This window comes from Triplophysa dalaica, chromosome 19, assembly GCF_015846415.1.
Source record: "Triplophysa dalaica isolate WHDGS20190420 chromosome 19, ASM1584641v1, whole genome shotgun sequence".
Classification (NCBI taxonomy): domain Eukaryota; kingdom Metazoa; phylum Chordata; class Actinopteri; order Cypriniformes; family Nemacheilidae; genus Triplophysa; species Triplophysa dalaica.
This window is the reverse complement of record NC_079560.1, coordinates 6051425-6070251: the sequence shown is the minus strand read 5'-3', so window position 1 is coordinate 6070251 and position 18827 is coordinate 6051425. Positions and strand designations below refer to the sequence as shown.

Here is an 18827-nt window from a genome sequence, read left to right as displayed (position 1 = left end):
TACATTTTTTAAGAATATTATTTGATTTTCAATATGCCAAAATGTTGCAAAGCCTTTGCAAATGCAATGGCTTGACAGAAGTAACAGAATTAACTAATATTCGTTTTTACATGTAGCTATTATACATATAGCTCAAAACTATCATTATTATACGGTACCAAGGATAAAACCGTAAAATTGGTGAAGCTAGATTGTAGCCTTCTTTGACCTTATTTACGATATCAGGAGCATGTTCAAGCTCAGACGGGTGCGCAACGTTTCGCTACGGTTTCCCGGTCGAACTACACGTTTCATGGAAACGGTGTGCAGCACGGTTTGAGTACGTTTTCTCTTGTTTGGTGGGTGTGTCAAGAATGTCAGCCCAATCAGCACTCACATGTTTATAACCCACGCGGTATTAAAGTTACAGCTCGGTCCAAGTAAAGCCGTTTACAAATGTGTATACGCGACAATTGAAGATATGAGAAGACATCTATTTTGCATTTTTTTAAAACGTATTTATACCAATTTCATCAGGCTCCAAAAAGTCTTCGCAAAGAATGGCATCTCCGCTGCCATAGTTAAACTCTTTCGTTATCACAACAGGGTGTTCAACCGTACCACCGTTTCCGTTTAAAAAAAGGTTTTGCAACCTTTGACGGGGCTGAACGCAAGTGAATTTATACGGTCTGCATTTGGTATAATATAACAATCTATTTTATATTTAATAAATATTGATGTACTTAAAAATATTGCATTGTATATTAATTGTATTAAAAGACTCAACAGTTTAAATTATTGATTATTTGCTGAGGTCTGCCGGAAGTTAAGTTTGGGCCACATAGCGTTTATGTTGTTGCCTATGAAACGCTCTATACCGGAGGAAAAAATCGACAGCAACTGTAGATATTTTCCTAATTTAAGATGCTATTTCTTTAAAATTTTCTTCGAACAAACAACGCACTGAGACATCTGCCCTCCTCAAAGCACATCCCCATCCCCCGTCACAGCTCGAGCCCGCTGCAGTCTTCTGGTTGGAGGCCTGCGCTTGTGATCTGTCAATTGAGAACTTCACAGACGAGCCTTTGCGTTGTTCAACTTCATTTAACCTTCGCTTTAGTACCTTCCTTTGAAAAATGTTAATGGAAATTATTTTCAAAAGAACATTGAAGCCATAATGAAGACTCTCCTTTAACAGCTGAGGTCTCTCTTCTCAATGGGGGGAAACAAAAGGACGGACAGGCAACATCTGTGATTTACAGCTACACCCCGAACAGCTCCCAGAATGAAAGCAGGCGCCATCTGATGGGCTAAAGAAGAATGACAATTGCATGAGAAAATCTAACGTGGGGTAGAGCGGAATCATAATTTTGTTGGAATTAATTAACTACATTTTGACAGAAGTAAATGTTGAAGAAACACACTGGCGTTGAGGTAGAAATTATTCATGTCAGTCAGCTTTTGTGAAGATATTTTGAACGTTAAGCACTTAATGCACACAAACAACAAAGAGTACAAATGTTAGATTTTTAAGCAAGAAAAATATTTAGCTATGAAAAAAATAGTTTCTGTTTGGAGCTACGTTGCAAAACAAAACGCCAACTAAAACAAAACAAAAGTCCCAGTGATGGCTCATAGTACAGAAGTGGCCAAATATGATTTTTTAATGGCGTGTTTTACAATATTTTGCTTTTAATTCCCCTCCAAAATAGCAGATGTACAAAATAAAGAGAAAAAGACCCACCACACTTATTAATATTTGTCAAAACCCCACTACACTTATTTTTGTCAAAAATGAAAAATGGAAAATGGGTTTTATTAAAAATATTTAAATAACACACATACAGTAGGCCTACAATTGTATCTATATTGTGTTCATCCAACCTTTAAAAAAGTGCTTCATGATGACAGAGAACCATTTTTGAGCCGAATGGTACCTTTACAACCGAAAGAACCTTTACATCTGAAAATCTTTCTATAGCACAAAATGTTTTTAGTGGGAAAAAGTTCTTAAGATTATAAAAAAGAAATCAAGAACCTTTGAGTGGATGTTTCTTTAAGAAACCAAAAACGGTTTTTATATGGTGTGAAAAGCTTTTTGTAGCACCTTGTTGTTTTTTATAGCAGTATTTCTCCTGGGCTTTGACTCTGCATGAAGTTTTGTGAATGTATTATTTTTGCCAAGCCTCTGCAAAGCTTCAGTTTACACACTAAAAGGCACACAACTTTTTAAAGTTGTTATCTTTAGCAACATATGCAAAGACTTCATTTCGATTCTGAGCACGCTTTGTGAATAATCTTAAAACACGATAGTCTAAATATCACTCGGAAAATAGTATCACAAAAGTTTGAATGAACTGATAAAATTATCCACAACATCAACACTTCACTCCCGCGCAGATGCACTGTCACACAACAAAATTGATATACATATGCTTTAACATGTTTTCAAGGTTATGGCTCCTATTACCCATGCATTTAGACCACCCCACTCCCACTCCTTGTCTTAGTGGGCTCAGGTGGGCCTGTGGAGGACCACGCAGGCTCCAATTTCCCCCCTGACTGGTTTTAACATAAAGGGTAATGTGAGAGGAGCAGGGACGGGTACCTCCAGCCTATCTCCTCCCCCAGAGGGAGACTCTGAGCTGGGGTGGATGTTGTTTGCAGCCCCTCCTGTGGTGTAGAACGTGGTCCTCACCACCACCATACCATTACTGCCTGCCATATCCCTCTATTATTTACTTCTCTTTCTTGTATCTGTTTGTTCCCAGGAGCCTGCCAGCACCATCTTTCTTTCTTCAAGGTGGATCTGAGGTCTTTATCTCAGGGAGGTGAGGAAGGAAAGGAGACCACATTAACGGCACAGCGGCGAGGCGCTCTGGGACTAAAAATGTGTCTATATACACATACGCTTACGTTTTCACCAGAGCTTCACGGGCACACTTGTATATCTCGAAAAATCTTTACGGTTTTATTACCCAAATATATCCGTTGTCTTGCTTCTGCACACACACACACAGGAAAGTCCATTATCACACAGGCCTTTTCTGTAATGGATTTCCTTGTTTTGCTTCAGTGAGAGTGGAGAAGAGAAGGAGGAGGGGAGAGATGCCTTCTGTTGTTGTTATAAATCACCTGCTCGTTCTCGCACCTCATTCTCTGTCCCATGCTATCCCACAATGCCCCTCTCAACCCAGCACACAATCAACTGCGCAGCACAGAAGCCCCCCAGCACGTCCGTCTCTCCGACACTCTACTTTACTTTTCTCCATCAGTCTTTCATTATCTATGTCTGCTTCTCTACATAACTTCTCTACAGCAGAGATTAAAGCAATATTTCCACAATTTCTTTTGATTGGTGATTAGTCAAAGGTCATGTTCAAACATGTTCAGGCATAATGGTGTATGGTTTTCTTCAAACGTTTGTGGAAACTTGAGCACAGCATGCGAAATTTAACAATCAAGAATTTTGCTTTTTTCGGTTTTTGGAATGAAAATGAATGTCTATCAATCAAGGGTTGCTTTATTGATTGATGTGTTGTTGGTTTTTCCTGCGGGCATCATAAACTAGGTTTTTAGTTCAGCTTACTATGTGATTTTTGGTTAAAATTTTGTATTAATGTGTGGTATATATGTGATACTGTTTTACGAAATGGTTTAAAATGCTAATTGGGTTTTAAAGTCTGAATTTATTTTAGTATAATGAAATTTCATTGAAAATATTTTTTATAACTTTAGACATGCACTCAATAATATCTGTTAGGTCAAAGAAAGTGTTTTGAAGAATATGGTTAATTACAAACCTACGATGTGAATTTCTTTCTTTCTGCAAAACACCAAGGAGGAAACTTTGAAGAATGTTGGTAAACAAAAACCGTTGGGTCCCCATTCACTTCTATTGTATGAACGCAAATCCAATGGGGACCAACAGTTTTCTAGTACCAACATTCTCCAAAATATTTTCATTTGTGTTCTACAGAAGAAAGCTATACAGGTTTGAAATTACATAAGGGTGGGGTAATGATGATATAATTTTCTTTTTTGGGTGAACTATCCCTTTAGCCCTTAACAAAACATGAAAAACTTTGCACTCTTACAAACCAGTTTCTTTCCCCAATAACGTTTCACCATTTTTACACAGTTGTCTTACTAATCCCGTTTTCCCCACTGTAGACTACATTCTTCTCTCAAGCCCAGCCAGACCATTCCAGAATCCTCTATAACCTCTCACCTCCACCTGCTCAAACCTCCTGCGTTGTCACCTCTCCTATCACCTGCAATCTGCCTCCCCTCTCCTCTCCTGCACACTTCCTCGCGCCAGCCTCTCCTTGCTGTAGCCTGGGGCTGGGAAATCCTATTAGCCTTTACCATGGGAGAAAGCAGGAGACACATCATTAATTACACACACAAACCCACTCCCGACAGTGCCAAGCTTAATCAGCCAGGACCATAAAACACACACACCAAACAGAGATGGTGAGTATGCACACTAACACATAAATGCACTCCCTTGCTGAGAACTAGAATCATGGGCATTTAGAAATACAAATACAGATGTGGCTTTCTTTTTGTTTGGTATTATATTCATTTTTCAAATCATTTGCTGCTTCTCAGAAATCTGTGTTTATATCCGCTAACCAGTTCAATAAGAGTGTGAAGGTTATAAAAAATAGTTAATGAAAAAGCAAAATTCAAAAGATGTGGAAATGACATGAAATTTGCTAAAATAGATAAAAGCATATGGACGAAGGCAGGGCAAGGCAGAGGAGGAAGCCAGCTGGGCGGCTTTGTTGGAAAACACAAAAGAATAGAGGCACATACACTCTCGCACACCTTGGTTATCAAATGATTAGCGCCATAAAAATCTTTCAACCATCCACAACCCTACAAAATCACTTCTGTCATGTGTGTATGTTCTCGCAGCTCATATATAGTTTCAAAGATTAAACAGGTCTGTCAAGTAAAATATTCAAGATGGATCAACTTATGTCATGCAGAGCCCTTATGAAAATAAACCATTTTTCTATTAACAAACATTTGATCTACATTACTAAACAGTATGGAAAAATATTTTGTATGCTGTACGGCTTAATATCCACGTGGAACCTACAGGTTCAATTTAGTGGAACCAAAGCTTCTACAAACATGGTTATCGAATGGCTCTATTACGAATCTTTGACTTCATATCATTATCAAGAGCACTTTTGGAACCTTTTATGTTACTTTGTAGTAAAGCCAAAACCCCAAATTTACCATTTTCTCATATAATCCATAGTTTAAAGATAATTACAGGTAACTAAAAACAGGCAGTACAAAATTTTATTAGAAAAAAAAGGTTTGTAAGACAAAGTAGGGTAAATTACTGTGGATTTAATATTTATTTAACATTTTGTTTTACCTCCATAATAAATAATTCTGTTTGCAAAGTCTTTGTAAAATAAATTAAATGCAACAAGAAATATACAAGAAAAATATTTATTAACTACACAAAAAACATCACAGTTTGCGAAAACTATTTCAAAGCACAGTACTTTTAAGCGTTCATTCTTGTTCCCAAACCAAAAAAGCGTGACTTAATGATAAGAGAAACACAGCAACAAAAACAGCGCTTTTTAAAAATATGCGATGGCTTTGTAACATCCTACAGCGCCCTCGTGTGGTCATTCAGGAAATTGCATCCAACATAGACGGCTTTCATTGCATAAAACAAAAACAACTGTAAAACGCAAACACTAAAATTGTGTGAACGCTTTTCCTACACAGTTTTCACAAATACAAAAATATGTATGCAATGTTATGAGTAATATTATAGCACGTATGGGTACAGGATTTTATCAAAAGGAAAAGTATAGCCTAAAACAAATGTCATTGTTGAGGTTATTTGTAGAAGTACAAGGATAATGGTTATAAACTGCAAAAACACGTGATGAGAAACCGCAACCAGCCAATTAAAGCCATAATGACTATCATCAAATAACCTCCACCATTTAAGAATTAGAGTTATTTAAAATAAGACATACATTTCTATAAAAAATGCATGTCAGTATAATTTGTTAATTAAGTGTAATCACATTTTGAAGTATTTTTATAAGTTTTTGAAGTACTTTATATTTGCATTTTCAGGACCAACTATAACTGCATACAAAATATGAATAGACCTATGTGAATACATGGGTATTCACAGTATTTTGAAAAAAAAAAGTTTAGAAACTGGAAAATAAATTACTTTTAAGTACAGACAAACACTTCTTTAACACAACAAAATAATTCCTCAGATGCAACATCACGTGATTCAGTTCAAAGATGAAAGGTAGTTTTGTGATTTGTCAAGTCAACTTTTTTGTTCAGTCCACTTCATTTGTGGAATGTCTGCAATAAAACGTTGCGTGAGGTGAAACGTAACAAAAGCCCTTAAAGGAAATAACTTCTAATGTGTCCCACACTGACAATATCCCCCCAAACATGATTCAAACTTAATCCACATCACATCTTATATAAGAGCTTCACATTGTAACTCAGGCTGTAAAAATTGCAAGCTAAGCAGCTGTTAAGCAGCAGTGTTTAAAGAGTAATTCCCCAAACAAAATGAAAATTAAGCCATTGTTTTCTTTCTTTTATGCATTTCTTAGCCCTTTCGACTATTCTGTGGAACAAACACAGTTGTTCATACTAATCAAGCATTTTAGCAAAGAAAAAAGGAAAAAAAACAAGTGCCCCAAATCTTCCAATAACCAATCATAATTTGCGAATAAAAAGTAGTTTCTTAAACTTTTGGAGATGTGATCCCTATGAACATATATTATGGATTAATAAATATTTAAAATACATTTTTTGTGTAACAGAAAACAGGACAGAACATAAAGCGTGATAGAACATTCATTGTTAGGTGAATTGTCATTTCAAGGTCAAGCAGCCGGTCAATAAGTATCAAACGCAGAAGTGAATCAAAAAGAAAAAGAATGATAAAAAGTTCAGTTAGAAATTTGCCAGCATCGCCCAACTGCATTTAAACTCGGTCCTTACAACACATTAATACAAAATACTGCACTTTTTTACTAGTAAAATTATCCTCACAAAATCTAAATGAAATGACAACCAACATTATCCTCACCCTGTCCGTTTTTAACCTTAACCCAAATATAAAACTCCCCAACTGTGTAGTGCTTAACACAGGTGTGTTGTGTTTAGAGACTCTTAAAGAGAGTTAGAGAAGTGTAACGGAGTGCCACGAAGAATAGCAGAATGCGTGTACTCAGATTTTGCTGCGTCTCTTTGCCTTTGGTCTGGGCATGGACTTTATCAGTTTGGTTTTCCTCCTCAACACCCTCATGTCAATCACCGGTGGCTCCTCCTCTTCTTCAGAGTTGTGTTCGGGAGCCTCGTCTTCTTCTGTGCTACCCTTCTCCTCTTCTGCGCTTGTCAGTTTCTCCTCCTCTTCCTCCTCCAGCTCTTCTTCTACCTCCTCTATGACCACAGCTTTGCTCAGTCTGCTGGATGTGCGTTTTGGAGTTGGAGGTACAGACTTGCTCCTGCCTCCTCTGAGAACTCGAACATCAGGAGAATCGGAAGTTTCTTCTGAGCTTTTTTCTTCTTCCTTCTCATCTTCTGTGGTGGTGGCGGTAGTGTTCTCCTCTTCGTTCTGTTCATCTTTGTCATTCGTCTCTTCTTTTTTGGTCTCCTCAGACTGGCTTTCCACAAGTAGTTCACAGTTGGCCGTCTCGTTTTGGCTCACAGTTGGCTCCTCCGTCTCCATGACGGCCTTCTCTTCATGCTCTCCTTCAACAGGTGCACCTGAAGCCTCTTCCACTGAATTGTCTAGTTGAGAGGATGATGGATCCTCTAATGTCTCGCTGTCTTGCAAAGAACACACACATTCACCTTCCTCCATGTCAGCTAGGAGGACTGGAGCCTCAGAGGATGCCTCAAAAACTTCCTGGGGATGATCTAGATCATTGGCTACTTCTTTTTCCTGTGCTTCTTCAACCACAGGAGCTACCTCCTCTTCTGGTTCCTCCTCAACTGCAGAAGTTACATCTTGTTCTTGTTCTTGTTCAAGTGCATGAGGTACTTCCTCGGGTTCCTCTTCAACTGCAGAAGGCACATCTTTTTGCTGTTCTTCTTCAACTGCGGGAGCTACTTCCTCCTCTGGTTTCTCCTTAATTACTGAAGAAGCTTTCTCTTCTTCATGTTCCTCCTCAACTGCTTCCTGTTTTCCCTCAGAAACAATATCCACCTCTGCAGTCTGCTCCTCCGATTGATTATCAATAACATCCTCCTAAAAAAGACAGATAAAAGGGATAATTAATCCACAAATAAAATAAAATAAAAATCTATCATCGTTTATTCTTTTTTTTCTATTGAACACAAAAGACATTTTGAAACATGTTTTAGTGGTTATTTTAGTTTAGTAAAATTAAATCTTTCAAATCATTTCTGTTCATTGATATCAAATAACATTATTGGAAAAACTTAACCAAATAAAAAATTGTATGTTGCCTAAAAAATTAAGTTTAAGGCACTAAAATATAACAATAAACACAAATTAATTAATATTAGATACAAACATAAAATGACAAAAGCATATACCAAAATTGCAAAGACTTTAATTAAAATTGACAAGTAAAAACTAAAAATCTTAATTTAAAATCTTAATTTAAAATATGAGTAAAACTAAAATCATAACTATAATAAATCTGGTAATTTGTCCATAAAATGAAATTTAATAAGGGTCGGTATTGTATGGTTACAAACATATATTATTTTGTGTTCCGCATTAAAAGAAAGGTCAACATGGGGGAGAACAAGGCTAGACCATCTATGTTCACTCATTTTTTTTAAAGGTTCTGCATCTCAAATAAATGAGATTTCTCCTTGAGAGCATGGATGAAGCAAACATGTCACTGCACAACCTTTACTTGACCCTTACTAATATTAATTGTATAATAAACAACAATTAGCCGACTTGTCAATCTAAAATGCATACAAATTTGAAACAAAACAGAAAACCTTTTCAACAGGAGCCTCCTGTGATTCACTCTCTCCCTCATGTTCCATCATCTCTTCCTCAGCAGTTCCATTATGATTGACATGTTTGGCCTCTAGAGAGCACTCCTGAGCGCTCTGGACATCCTCCGGTGTGTCTGCTGAACCCTCCTCCTTCTCTGCCAGGCTGTCACTCAGTTCTCCATTTACCTTTGACACATTCACAAGGAAAAACTATAAATATCTGCATTTGCGAGTGCATGTGTATTTGCATGTGTTAACAAAACTAAATTTGCTTATTGGCCCTTTTGCTCACAGGGCAAGAACTGTCTAATGAACCAAAAACAAAGGACAGCGTTGTGTCTAGTAGGGGTCAAACAGGTCCCCATCTCTAACCGGATTTTCAGGTTCTGCCATAATCTGATCATCTTGAACAGAGCTTGTTTCTTCCTCTCCTTCTCTTTCAGTTTCTCCATCTGCAGCGTCTTTAGCTTCAGGTACAACAGCATCAGGTTCCACAGCATCTGGTTGCATCTCAGTTTCTTCTTTGGCCGATCTGATGCCAAAATACAGGTTTCAAACGACAAGTTCATTTTTTATATTGTTTGTTTGCTGTACACATATAAGCGGTTTTAAGGACCTGTTGATTTTTTCAGGTGGGTTCTCGCCGGCGCTCTCGTCTGGTTCCTCCCGCAGTCGTTTTTTCTGTCTGTGACCGCTACTACGGGTGCGTGTGGATACGGGCAAGTCGACCATTTCTACAGGGAAAGAGACAGAAAATGACTTGAATGTCCAATTTGACAATTTCTAAACATACACTTTTATGAACACAAAATTCGAACCTCCTGCTACTTTGAGATGTTTGTTGACTGCGACCACCTCTTCCTGAAAAAAAAAAAACGATCAATTTAACTAGCCAAGTTCGACAAGTTTTACACGAACAACAATAAAGATGGTACTGAACAAAGATACTAAAACCCTTTCCAAGTTGCATTGCTTCAAACCACCATCATCTTAAAATGTACCGTGATGTCCAGGCAGCTCTCTTCGTTCATCTCCACCTCATTCACGACAACTTCTCCATTTTTGTTGTCGTCTGCCACCCATGAGCTGTGGTTGCCTTTATGGAGACACAAAGATAAATAGTAGTGTTTTACTTCCCAGGGGGAGAGATGCTACAGCTGAAAGTTTTACATGAACACAAGAGTGTCATTGTGTGTCGGCAGAAGTGCAAATGCTTACATCTTAGTGCAAGAGAGGCCAGTCTGTTCGCCACTTTGGCTTTCTGGTAGGGCCCTCCGACTCCTTCTACCTCCCACAGCAGATCCACGTCGGCAGGGTATGTGCTCAGATACCGACTGCATACTGAGGACAGAAGTGTTACATACATGATGCACATAAAGTGATCCTGAACATTATTTGGATAGATGAATATCTCTGCATTAAAGTGATAGTTCCCTCAAAAATAAAAATTCTGTCATCATTAACTCACACTCTTGTCGTTTCAGACCTGTATGACTATTTTTCCTGCAAAACACAAAAGAAGATATTTCGAAGAATGTTGTTAACTGGCCCTGATTTACTTGATTTGTTTTTTTTGTCCATACAATAGAAGTGAATGGGGGCCAAGGCTGTTCGGTTAACAACTTTCTTCAAAATATCTTCTTTTGTGTCCCCGCTGACAACCATAGTAGGACAAATGACAATGGTAGTCAAAAGTGACCCAGAACTGTTTGCTGTCCTACATTCTTCAAAATATCTTTGTTTGTGCAAGTACTTTTTCCCACTATTGAAGTCAGCCAATGGGGTCCAGGAACTGTTTGGTCACGATCATTTTCAGCCAATATCTTTCTCTGTGTTCATCAGAAAAACATTTATAGAGAATTTGAACAACTCGAAGGCGAGTAAATGACAGAATTTCTATTTTGGGGTGAACTATACCCTTAAATGGAGCTGAAGGAAAACAAAGCCAAAACACTCCAGGGGAGACTGAAGTTCCAACGTAATAATACATGCTTCAGCACATCACAGCAACTAAGAAATTTGCTTGCGTTACCACTTTTTTCTTTTCACTACAATGCAGGAGTTAAAATTAAATTAAAAGTGAAGCAGGTTTCTCACTTCTTTGCATGGCCTGTGTCAGGGGGTATTTCAAGCCCAGTTCATCATCTTTAAAAGAGTCCACAAAGTCTTCCAACATCTGCAATCCATGACCATTTCCACGGTGATCCTTCCGCACAAATATTGAATCCATGACAGGAAGTAGGTAGCACTGGCTCACAAAACTGTTGCACAAACTACCTGCAGATGAGGACAAACGCAACAGAAATAAACATTTTGCGTATCTGTCTCATTACCTGAGAAATCTGTCCATTTCCAGACTCTCATTAAAGGATGACATACCTTTAGATTTGACCGAGTGGAAGCCAACCGCCTCCCCATTCTTCCAGAGGATTTTGGCGTAGTCGTCTTCTGCATGGCATAGGAACGGCACCTCGTTCAAAGCCATCTCCCCTGTCCGGTAAATGATGCGGTTCAGGACATATAACACAATCCTCTCGCCCACAGATCTCACCTGTCCAAACACCAGCACATGTATAAAATGGTGCACAAAAGAAAATCTATGTAGTCAAATCTGTATTTGGCGACGTTAGGTTTGCTTGCCGGCTTTCTTGGCAATGTTTTGTCATTTGTGTGAAGCTCAATTCGCACTTATAAACTGTATTATAGTGGTCTTCATTTATTTCTAGGAGTGGCCCAATGTACAGTGCAATCCAGCATTATAGAAAAGCAAGAAAAATAACATTCCTGCAGAGGAAAGACAATCTGTTCCACAGGATATTACAACACATGCAGCCAGCAGCAGAATAAACCAGATCTACATTTCCAGTTTTCACAAAGATCAAAACACACAAAGAGCTTTCTGAGTTCTCAAGCATGAAAAGGAGAGGAAAAACAGACATGTTTGCTTTGCTATGAAAATTTCATTACCTTGTTCTGGTGTATTATGAAAGCAGTATGTTTACAAATCAGGGCGCCTGAGACAAAGACGCACTGATAAAACACAAAACTTCTGAAAAAACGTTCTTTAGCCAAAGGGCCTAATAAAAACCCTTTCACTACAATTAAGTGTTTACAAACACACACAAACCAAATTCTTATTTTTATATAACAAAATAAAAGACTACTGTCAATGTGTTTGCACAAGAAAATGTCAGAATTCAACTTTTTTTATTAACTCAACCGGTAGAGCTGATAAATTTGTGCACTGTGAATCACTTCAGTTAAACCATATGCCAAACGCTAAAATATGTGAACCTCTGATAAATATCAATCTTTAATCACCTTTATAAGGCCTTCTCTTGAAGGATCCGAAGTTCTGAGAACATCTTCCACCGTGTACCACTGGTCAGCCAAAAACAACGCCACAGCTATGAAAGAGTGACCAAAAATCAATGCAACAGTAAATCAATCAGAACAGTGAAATAAAATGTTATTTCAGCTATAGTTCTAGAGAGAGGAAAGAGAAAGTTACCTGTGAACTGGTCCTCGGGAGCAAACAGAGCCAGGACTTTGTGTATGAGGTTTGCTCCATAGAGAGGAACAAAGCCAACATTGGCAGGACTGATCTGGATCTACATGAGCCAGTAATAAAAACGTTTTTATAGAGTTACAGAGTTACATCAACAGTTGGGGGTCCTTTGCAAACAGTCTTTTAACAACATGTAGGGAAGTCAACAGGCTTGTTGTGTGTGTGTGTGTGTCAATGATCTTTACTAATATGAATTACTTTGTATTGTTTGAGTGATAAAGTTGATTTATGTTGCAATATATTCAGTGTTATCTAATCTCTGTGCTGTGTGCGAGTGTTGTTGTTGTTACCTTTCTTGCGCTGTGCAGGGTAAGGTATTGTGTGTGATCTGGGTTGCTGTAAAGCAGTTTGTTCATATAGCTCTGGGCTGACCTTTCCAAGTCCTCATGTCTCCCGGACACCAACACATCTACAGGGAACTCCATCCCTACAGGGGTCAGAGGTCCCAAAAATGTCAAAATAAATACAGTTGTGAAGGTTACTGCAAACCTGTAATGGGTGTGTTTGATCAGAGCCAGTGCTGGGGGGACACATCATTATTTGGCGAATTTGTACACATGATTTGCTTTTGCACCAGTTATGTTAAGTTTAGGGGAGTGGCCTCAGTTTGACATTTTTTGGAACACTTCCCATTTTACTAATTCATACGAATTAGCCACCTATAGAAAAACAGTTACGAATTCCTGTGAGATAAGACTGGCTCTGTCGTAACATTGGACAAAAGAAGCAAACGGCACACTGTGATTACACTTAACAGAGAAAGAATTCAAGGTTATAATTAAGTTTTGTTTGGTAATGAAAAATATTAGTCTGTGAATGGCAAAAGTCAACAGGTTATGAGCTGTTTATGTGGGGTCTGTATGTGTTCATGGCTTTATGTTTCTACTAAGTGTAATATTGAAGTCAAGGTTTTGTTTTATTAAAATGTTCGACACTGACAATTTTCTGAAGAAAAACACCTCTCACATGAACTAAAAATGCCCCTTACACATGCAAATTTGACCCTTTAAAGGTGCAATGAGGAGTTATTATAGGCATCTTGTGGTAAGGTTCGAATAACCGTCTCACTCCACCCCTCCTCCTCACTTTCGAAGTACTACAGTGGCCGACACAGGACTAAGATGTCGTCAAGTTTTCGCTTCTTTGCCAAAAGAAATAATGTATTTGCAAAACACACTCTGTAGAGCAGTTAGTCCATTAAGGGCTACTGTAGAAACAACATGGTGAACTTAGAAATAGCTCATTCTAAATAGAGCCATTGAGAGAGAGAGTCGCGTCAACTCCGTTGACTCCAATGGAATAGATTTTTCACAGCAATGGCGGTTCATGGAGGCTCTGAATAGTTCCCGGAAGTTACGCATGGAGCTGAGGTAAACTTCTTTACCAATTTAAAGCCATTTAATGAATAAAAAAGTGAAAGAAATAAAGCATTTAAACAGAAATCATAACTTCCTGGAACTATCTGAAGGTTCCATGAATAATGTGACGCTCCAGCGTCTAGGACTTCCGTTGGCGGAACTCTCTCTCTTAATGGCTCAAATTTTAAGGTAATAAAAACATAGCGCTTCATTATGCAAGTTTTTTATACACATCTGAAGAAAAAGAGCACCTTTAAAGAATGCATTAAGGAAATATAACAATATACAGATGCATTTTATTAAAACAAAGCAAAGACATAAATAAATTCACATTCACTGTTCAACAGTGCAGACACTACTCTGACTGTCAGACACATCTGGCCACTATCCAACATTATCTGGCCTCAATGAATCCAGTACAGTCAACCTCTATTTGTGTCATGCTGACAATCAGACCGAACAGTAACGTGCACATACAAATCACTGCTCACTGTTAAAAAACTATTTGTTCTGTTCAGTCTTTAAAGGCACACAAGTCAGATAAAAACATAAAAAATCTTTCATTTAAAGAAATCAAAAAGTAGAAAATTACCATTTAACCTAGACTAACACAATTATTTTATATATTGTTCGTTTTTTCATACAATCTGAATTCACAGTCACACACAATAGTGTTGGTCCTCACAAACCCAACCATCCCCCATCACGTTCAGGATTCCTGGAATGCCTGTATCCAGAGGGGTTTCCAGCCGTGCCTGATGGGGTACTGATTTTCCAAACATTGCTGTGATTGTTTGTTCACTCCGACTGGGTTTGACACGACAACTTCTGGCTTAACCAGTGATTTGATTTTGAGGTTACACTAAGGAAGGGAGTAGTGTAGGTTTATAAGGTCGAACATTATGAAATGCCTTTCCTACTTTGATTTAAAGTTCCACTTAATAAAATATAGCGGCATCTATTGGCATTAAAATGCTCGACATTGACAACCTACTGAGAAAAACATGAACTCAAAATTCCCCTACACAATTTAACCCTTTAAAGTACAATTTGGAGGTTTATCGCCATCTAGCTGTGAAGTAGCGAAATACAACCAAAGGCTCACCACACCCCTCCCTTTTGAAGCACTACTGTGGCTGACACAGGAAGACTAAGATGTTGTCACATTTTCCCTTCTTTGCTTAAGGAAATAAAGTTTTTACGAAATGCGATCCATAGAACAGTTTGTCTGTTAAGGGCTACTGTAGAAAAAACAAAATGCCAAATTCCATTCAGGAGGACCCGCGGTGCAAGTAGATAGAAATAGCTCATACTAAGGTTATAAACACATAACGCCTCATTATGTAAGATGTTTATACACCTCTGAAAACATAGTTATATATATTCAGTGGTGGAAAGTAATGAATTACAAGTAGTCAAATTACCGTAATTGAGTAGTTTTTTTCAGGAATTGTACTTTTTTAAGTAGTATAGAAACAATGTACTTTTACTTTTATCAAATGGCAGTTTTGCGCACTTGTAAGTCAATGCAGGAAAGGTACACAATACGAAGGCCTGTCAAAAATATGGAGAAACATTGAGTTCCAGTATCACTCCGTTCGGCAAGTTTCATCCAAACCGCTATATCATGATAAAATTGTCCATCTATCTCCAGTCACTACATCAAGTGCTCTGCATCTAATAAGTGAGTAGTCATATGCGATTGGAACGCATACGAAGCAGTTTTGCAAACTGTGCATTACCAGCTATAATGTTCTGAATAACGTTAAGTTTCTTGTAAAGCTTCAATCGATTCGCATAAATAAGACGTCAATACATCGAAAGAAGCAGCAGGGATTACTTTAATGTTGCTGCTCACGAAAAGCATGACACAGAATGATGTTTAGTGGCACATGTTGCAATACATCTGTTAACAGTAAAAGCTAAAAGGCCCTTGGACGCGGAGTACACTCTTTACTGTCATTATAGAGCGTATAGAACATGCTACATGCAAACACAGAGAGGTCTTTGTCCGTTAGACACAAATGCATGAACACATACACACGCAGGACATTTTTGAATCTAAGAATGAACATATGCAGCCCAGCATTCAAAAACACCAGTGTTCACCTTATGGCTAAAATGAATGCATTCCCTATTCGGAGTAAAACCAGCCCTCCAAGATTAACTACTATCCAGGTTCTCCAGCTAGTCATGGTTCACGGGGGTCATTTGAATCTATTCTTGTCACTGGTGTAAAACCACACAAGCAAAGTAGATAAGAAAGCCAATTATCCTCGGCATCTGGAGGCGGTGTTCTAAGTGCACGTGAATGTGAAGTCAGGTTGATACGAGTCTCAGATAAATTATACATACAAAACAAATAATACAGATTTATTTAAAGATTCTGTTAAATGACTAATTTCTTCTATACAACTCAGATCTATATTACATAACCAATTCCTATGCTATATTTACTAGTCCCTTAAAGAGATAAAAATAATCACCCCAAAAATCCCCCCAAAATAAAAATTCTGTCATCATTTATTCGCCCTCATGTCATTCAAAACCTGTATATGACTCTTTCTTCTGTAGAACAACAAAAGATATTTTGAGAAATGTCTGAGTGGTTTTGTATCCGTATAATGGAAGTCAATGGGGACCAATATTTGGTTACCAATGTTTTTCAAAACCCTTTTGTGCTCTACAGAAGTAAGTCATACAGGTTTGGAATGAGAAGAGGGCGAGTAAATGATGCACCTTTTTATTCTAAAAAATATCCAGGAACAAATGGCTAAATGAGGACACTGGCCCAGTCATCTGCACTGAATAGGGAACAGCTTGATTGTGACACACAAGTGGACAGTATTGTCGGTGTGTGTGTGTGTCCCACAACTCTCCTTACATAACCAGTGAGTCAATTCATGCCGTGCTCTCACACACACAACCAGTTATGTCTACTAGAACTAGCAGTCAAGCACAAAACGACAATCCTCCTGAAACATGACAGTTGAACTTCTGTCAAGGAAAATCAACACTAATCAAAGGCCATCACTGCAACACATATTTCACAAGTTCTTGCATGCAATTTTAACTTGTCATTAAATGTATAGCCGAATTCTCTCAAGGTTGAATTCACACGATGCCTGTCATAGATCTGGATTAAAACAGTATTAAAAAAGCATCCAAATCTTTAAATTCAATTAAATTCCAATTAAAATTGTTAGGTGAAATTTTTGCAATTCAAATGAGAGTATAAGTTATCGTTCTCGGGACTTCTTTATTGCAGGCAGTGCAGAGACACTCATTACCTAAAAAATTGAAGGGGAAGTGTTTAAAAAAACATTATGTTATGAAAACGAGGTGGGAGTTTTTTTATTCGTGTGGTGGATTGAACTGGTTTGGGCAACGAGACACAACCTGAATGCAATCATAATTTTTTTTAAGAATTCAAATGTTTCTGAAAATGTTTAGCTCATAGTTTTTATTTTAATTAACGTGTATTTTAATAATTGTTATTTGTGAGTGGTGACCGATGCAAATGGATCAAAATATATTTATGTACAGAGAATCTGAACATACCTGACTACCACCACCTGATAAATAAAATGACCTCATTATGTTTCTGCTCTGACAAACTACGCTACGGCTGGTATACCTAAGTTTTACTTGACAACAAAAGCTATTAATTTCCAGTTTAACATCCCATTTCATGTAAGACCCAAAGTCTGAATTTGATAACTCGAAGTCTCTAACTTTTATGGGACTCCCGTCCTCTCTCGATCTGTTCTCATTCACATTGTGTCCATGGGAACAACATGTTCTCCTTGTATGGGGGAGGACTTCTTACCACCTTAGGCTCTAAACTCAAAATACACTGACTGTGTTACTTATAATGAAAAGTTACTACTTATTCTAAGTAGAAAATGAGCAATGTCACAAACAATACGTTTTCGGTTCTGTCTGTGTAGTAGATTTAACTTTAAAGAGTGAAGAAAGTTTCATACCGAGGGGGTGTGTCAGAAAAACGTCACCAAGAAAAATCATCCTCTCTTATCACTATAATGAAATTGCACTATTTTAGAAAACTTCTCTTGTAAAAATAGAATGCAAACATTTGCATTCAACATATTTTTCTGCTATTCCAAGCCTATTATACCCTAAACCTACAAAAGGTTCAATGTATCCAATGCTTATGCAAGAAATAGCAACATAGTATTTAAAGACACCTATAATGGGATCAAGTTCAAACTAAAACCAGTCTAAATAAGTATTGTTAAGACTCCGGAGAGGAAAAACGTACAACTTTATTGGACGAGTTCAATTTCAGAAACGTTAGATCCAGAAATGAGAAAGTTACGTGAAACTGCTGTACTGAGTGCGCACGTTCGTATCTCACTCAATCTTTTGCACATTTCAACCGCATCTTAATTTAACAAATTGCCGCTATAATGCAAAATTGCAGTAAATGCAACCGCTCCTGACAGCAGATGAACACAGTGACGTCGTTATAGTTATTTAATATCTGATATCGAAATATAAATGCGCTGGGCCGTGCCAGTCCGGTTCGCTTTCACAACACTTACAAGCGAGAATAAACCATCTAGCGTGCGTGTCATTGGAAGAAAACAGCTGACTCACCTTCACCCTGCTTTCGAAATGATTTTGTGTGCTTTGTATCTTCTTTGAGTGGTTTGTTCACGCGAGCCCCTCTATGAGCGGAATCCCTGCTTGTTGTTAATAACGTCAGGTCGTGGTCTCGAGGACGCGCTCAGCGCTACGCACGCACGCACGCACCGTGGAGCTGCTGGATCTACGGAATGTGAGAGGTCTCAAACGTGTCCACGTGAAGGCTTTGAGATATGATTCTCCTGTTAAATTATAAGTCCTGTGTTTAAGTTATATGTTTACAAGTTAAATAGAATAGAAAATAATCT

At 38.0% G+C, this 18827-nt stretch overlaps 1 protein-coding gene across 1 annotated transcript; it reads right to left on the bottom strand.

Moving 5' to 3' along the window:
* Positions 1 to 5440: 5440 nt before the first annotated feature.
* On the bottom strand, positions 5441 to 18671 carry fam169ab (family with sequence similarity 169 member Ab). The gene is made up of 13 exons (XM_056732015.1): positions 18532 to 18671; positions 12844 to 12980; positions 12497 to 12596; positions 12307 to 12392; positions 11365 to 11536; positions 11083 to 11262; positions 10204 to 10326; positions 9987 to 10081; positions 9804 to 9846; positions 9602 to 9719; positions 9358 to 9517; positions 8986 to 9171; positions 5441 to 8254 (listed from the first exon to the last, which is right to left on the bottom strand). The coding sequence occupies exons 2-13, from the start codon at positions 12976 to 12978 to the stop codon at positions 7232 to 7234; spliced, it is 2421 nt and encodes an 806-aa protein (XP_056587993.1). The 5' UTR covers positions 12979 to 12980; positions 18532 to 18671; the 3' UTR covers positions 5441 to 7231.
* Positions 18672 to 18827: the final 156 nt, after the last annotated feature.

Excerpts from the sequence above, each read along its gene's own strand:
- fam169ab (XM_056732015.1), bottom strand. The coding sequence starts at position 12,978 with ATGGAGTTCCCTGTAGATGTGTTGGTGTCCGGGAGACATGAGGACTTG. Across the intron at positions 12,393-12,496 it reads TCCCGAGGACCAGTTCACAG|CTGTGGCGTTGTTTTTGGCT; the intron begins GTAACTTTCTCT and ends ACTCTTTCATAG. Across the intron at positions 9,720-9,803 it reads ACATCTCAAAGTAGCAGGAG|AAATGGTCGACTTGCCCGTA; the intron begins GTTCGAATTTTG and ends CTTTCCCTGTAG.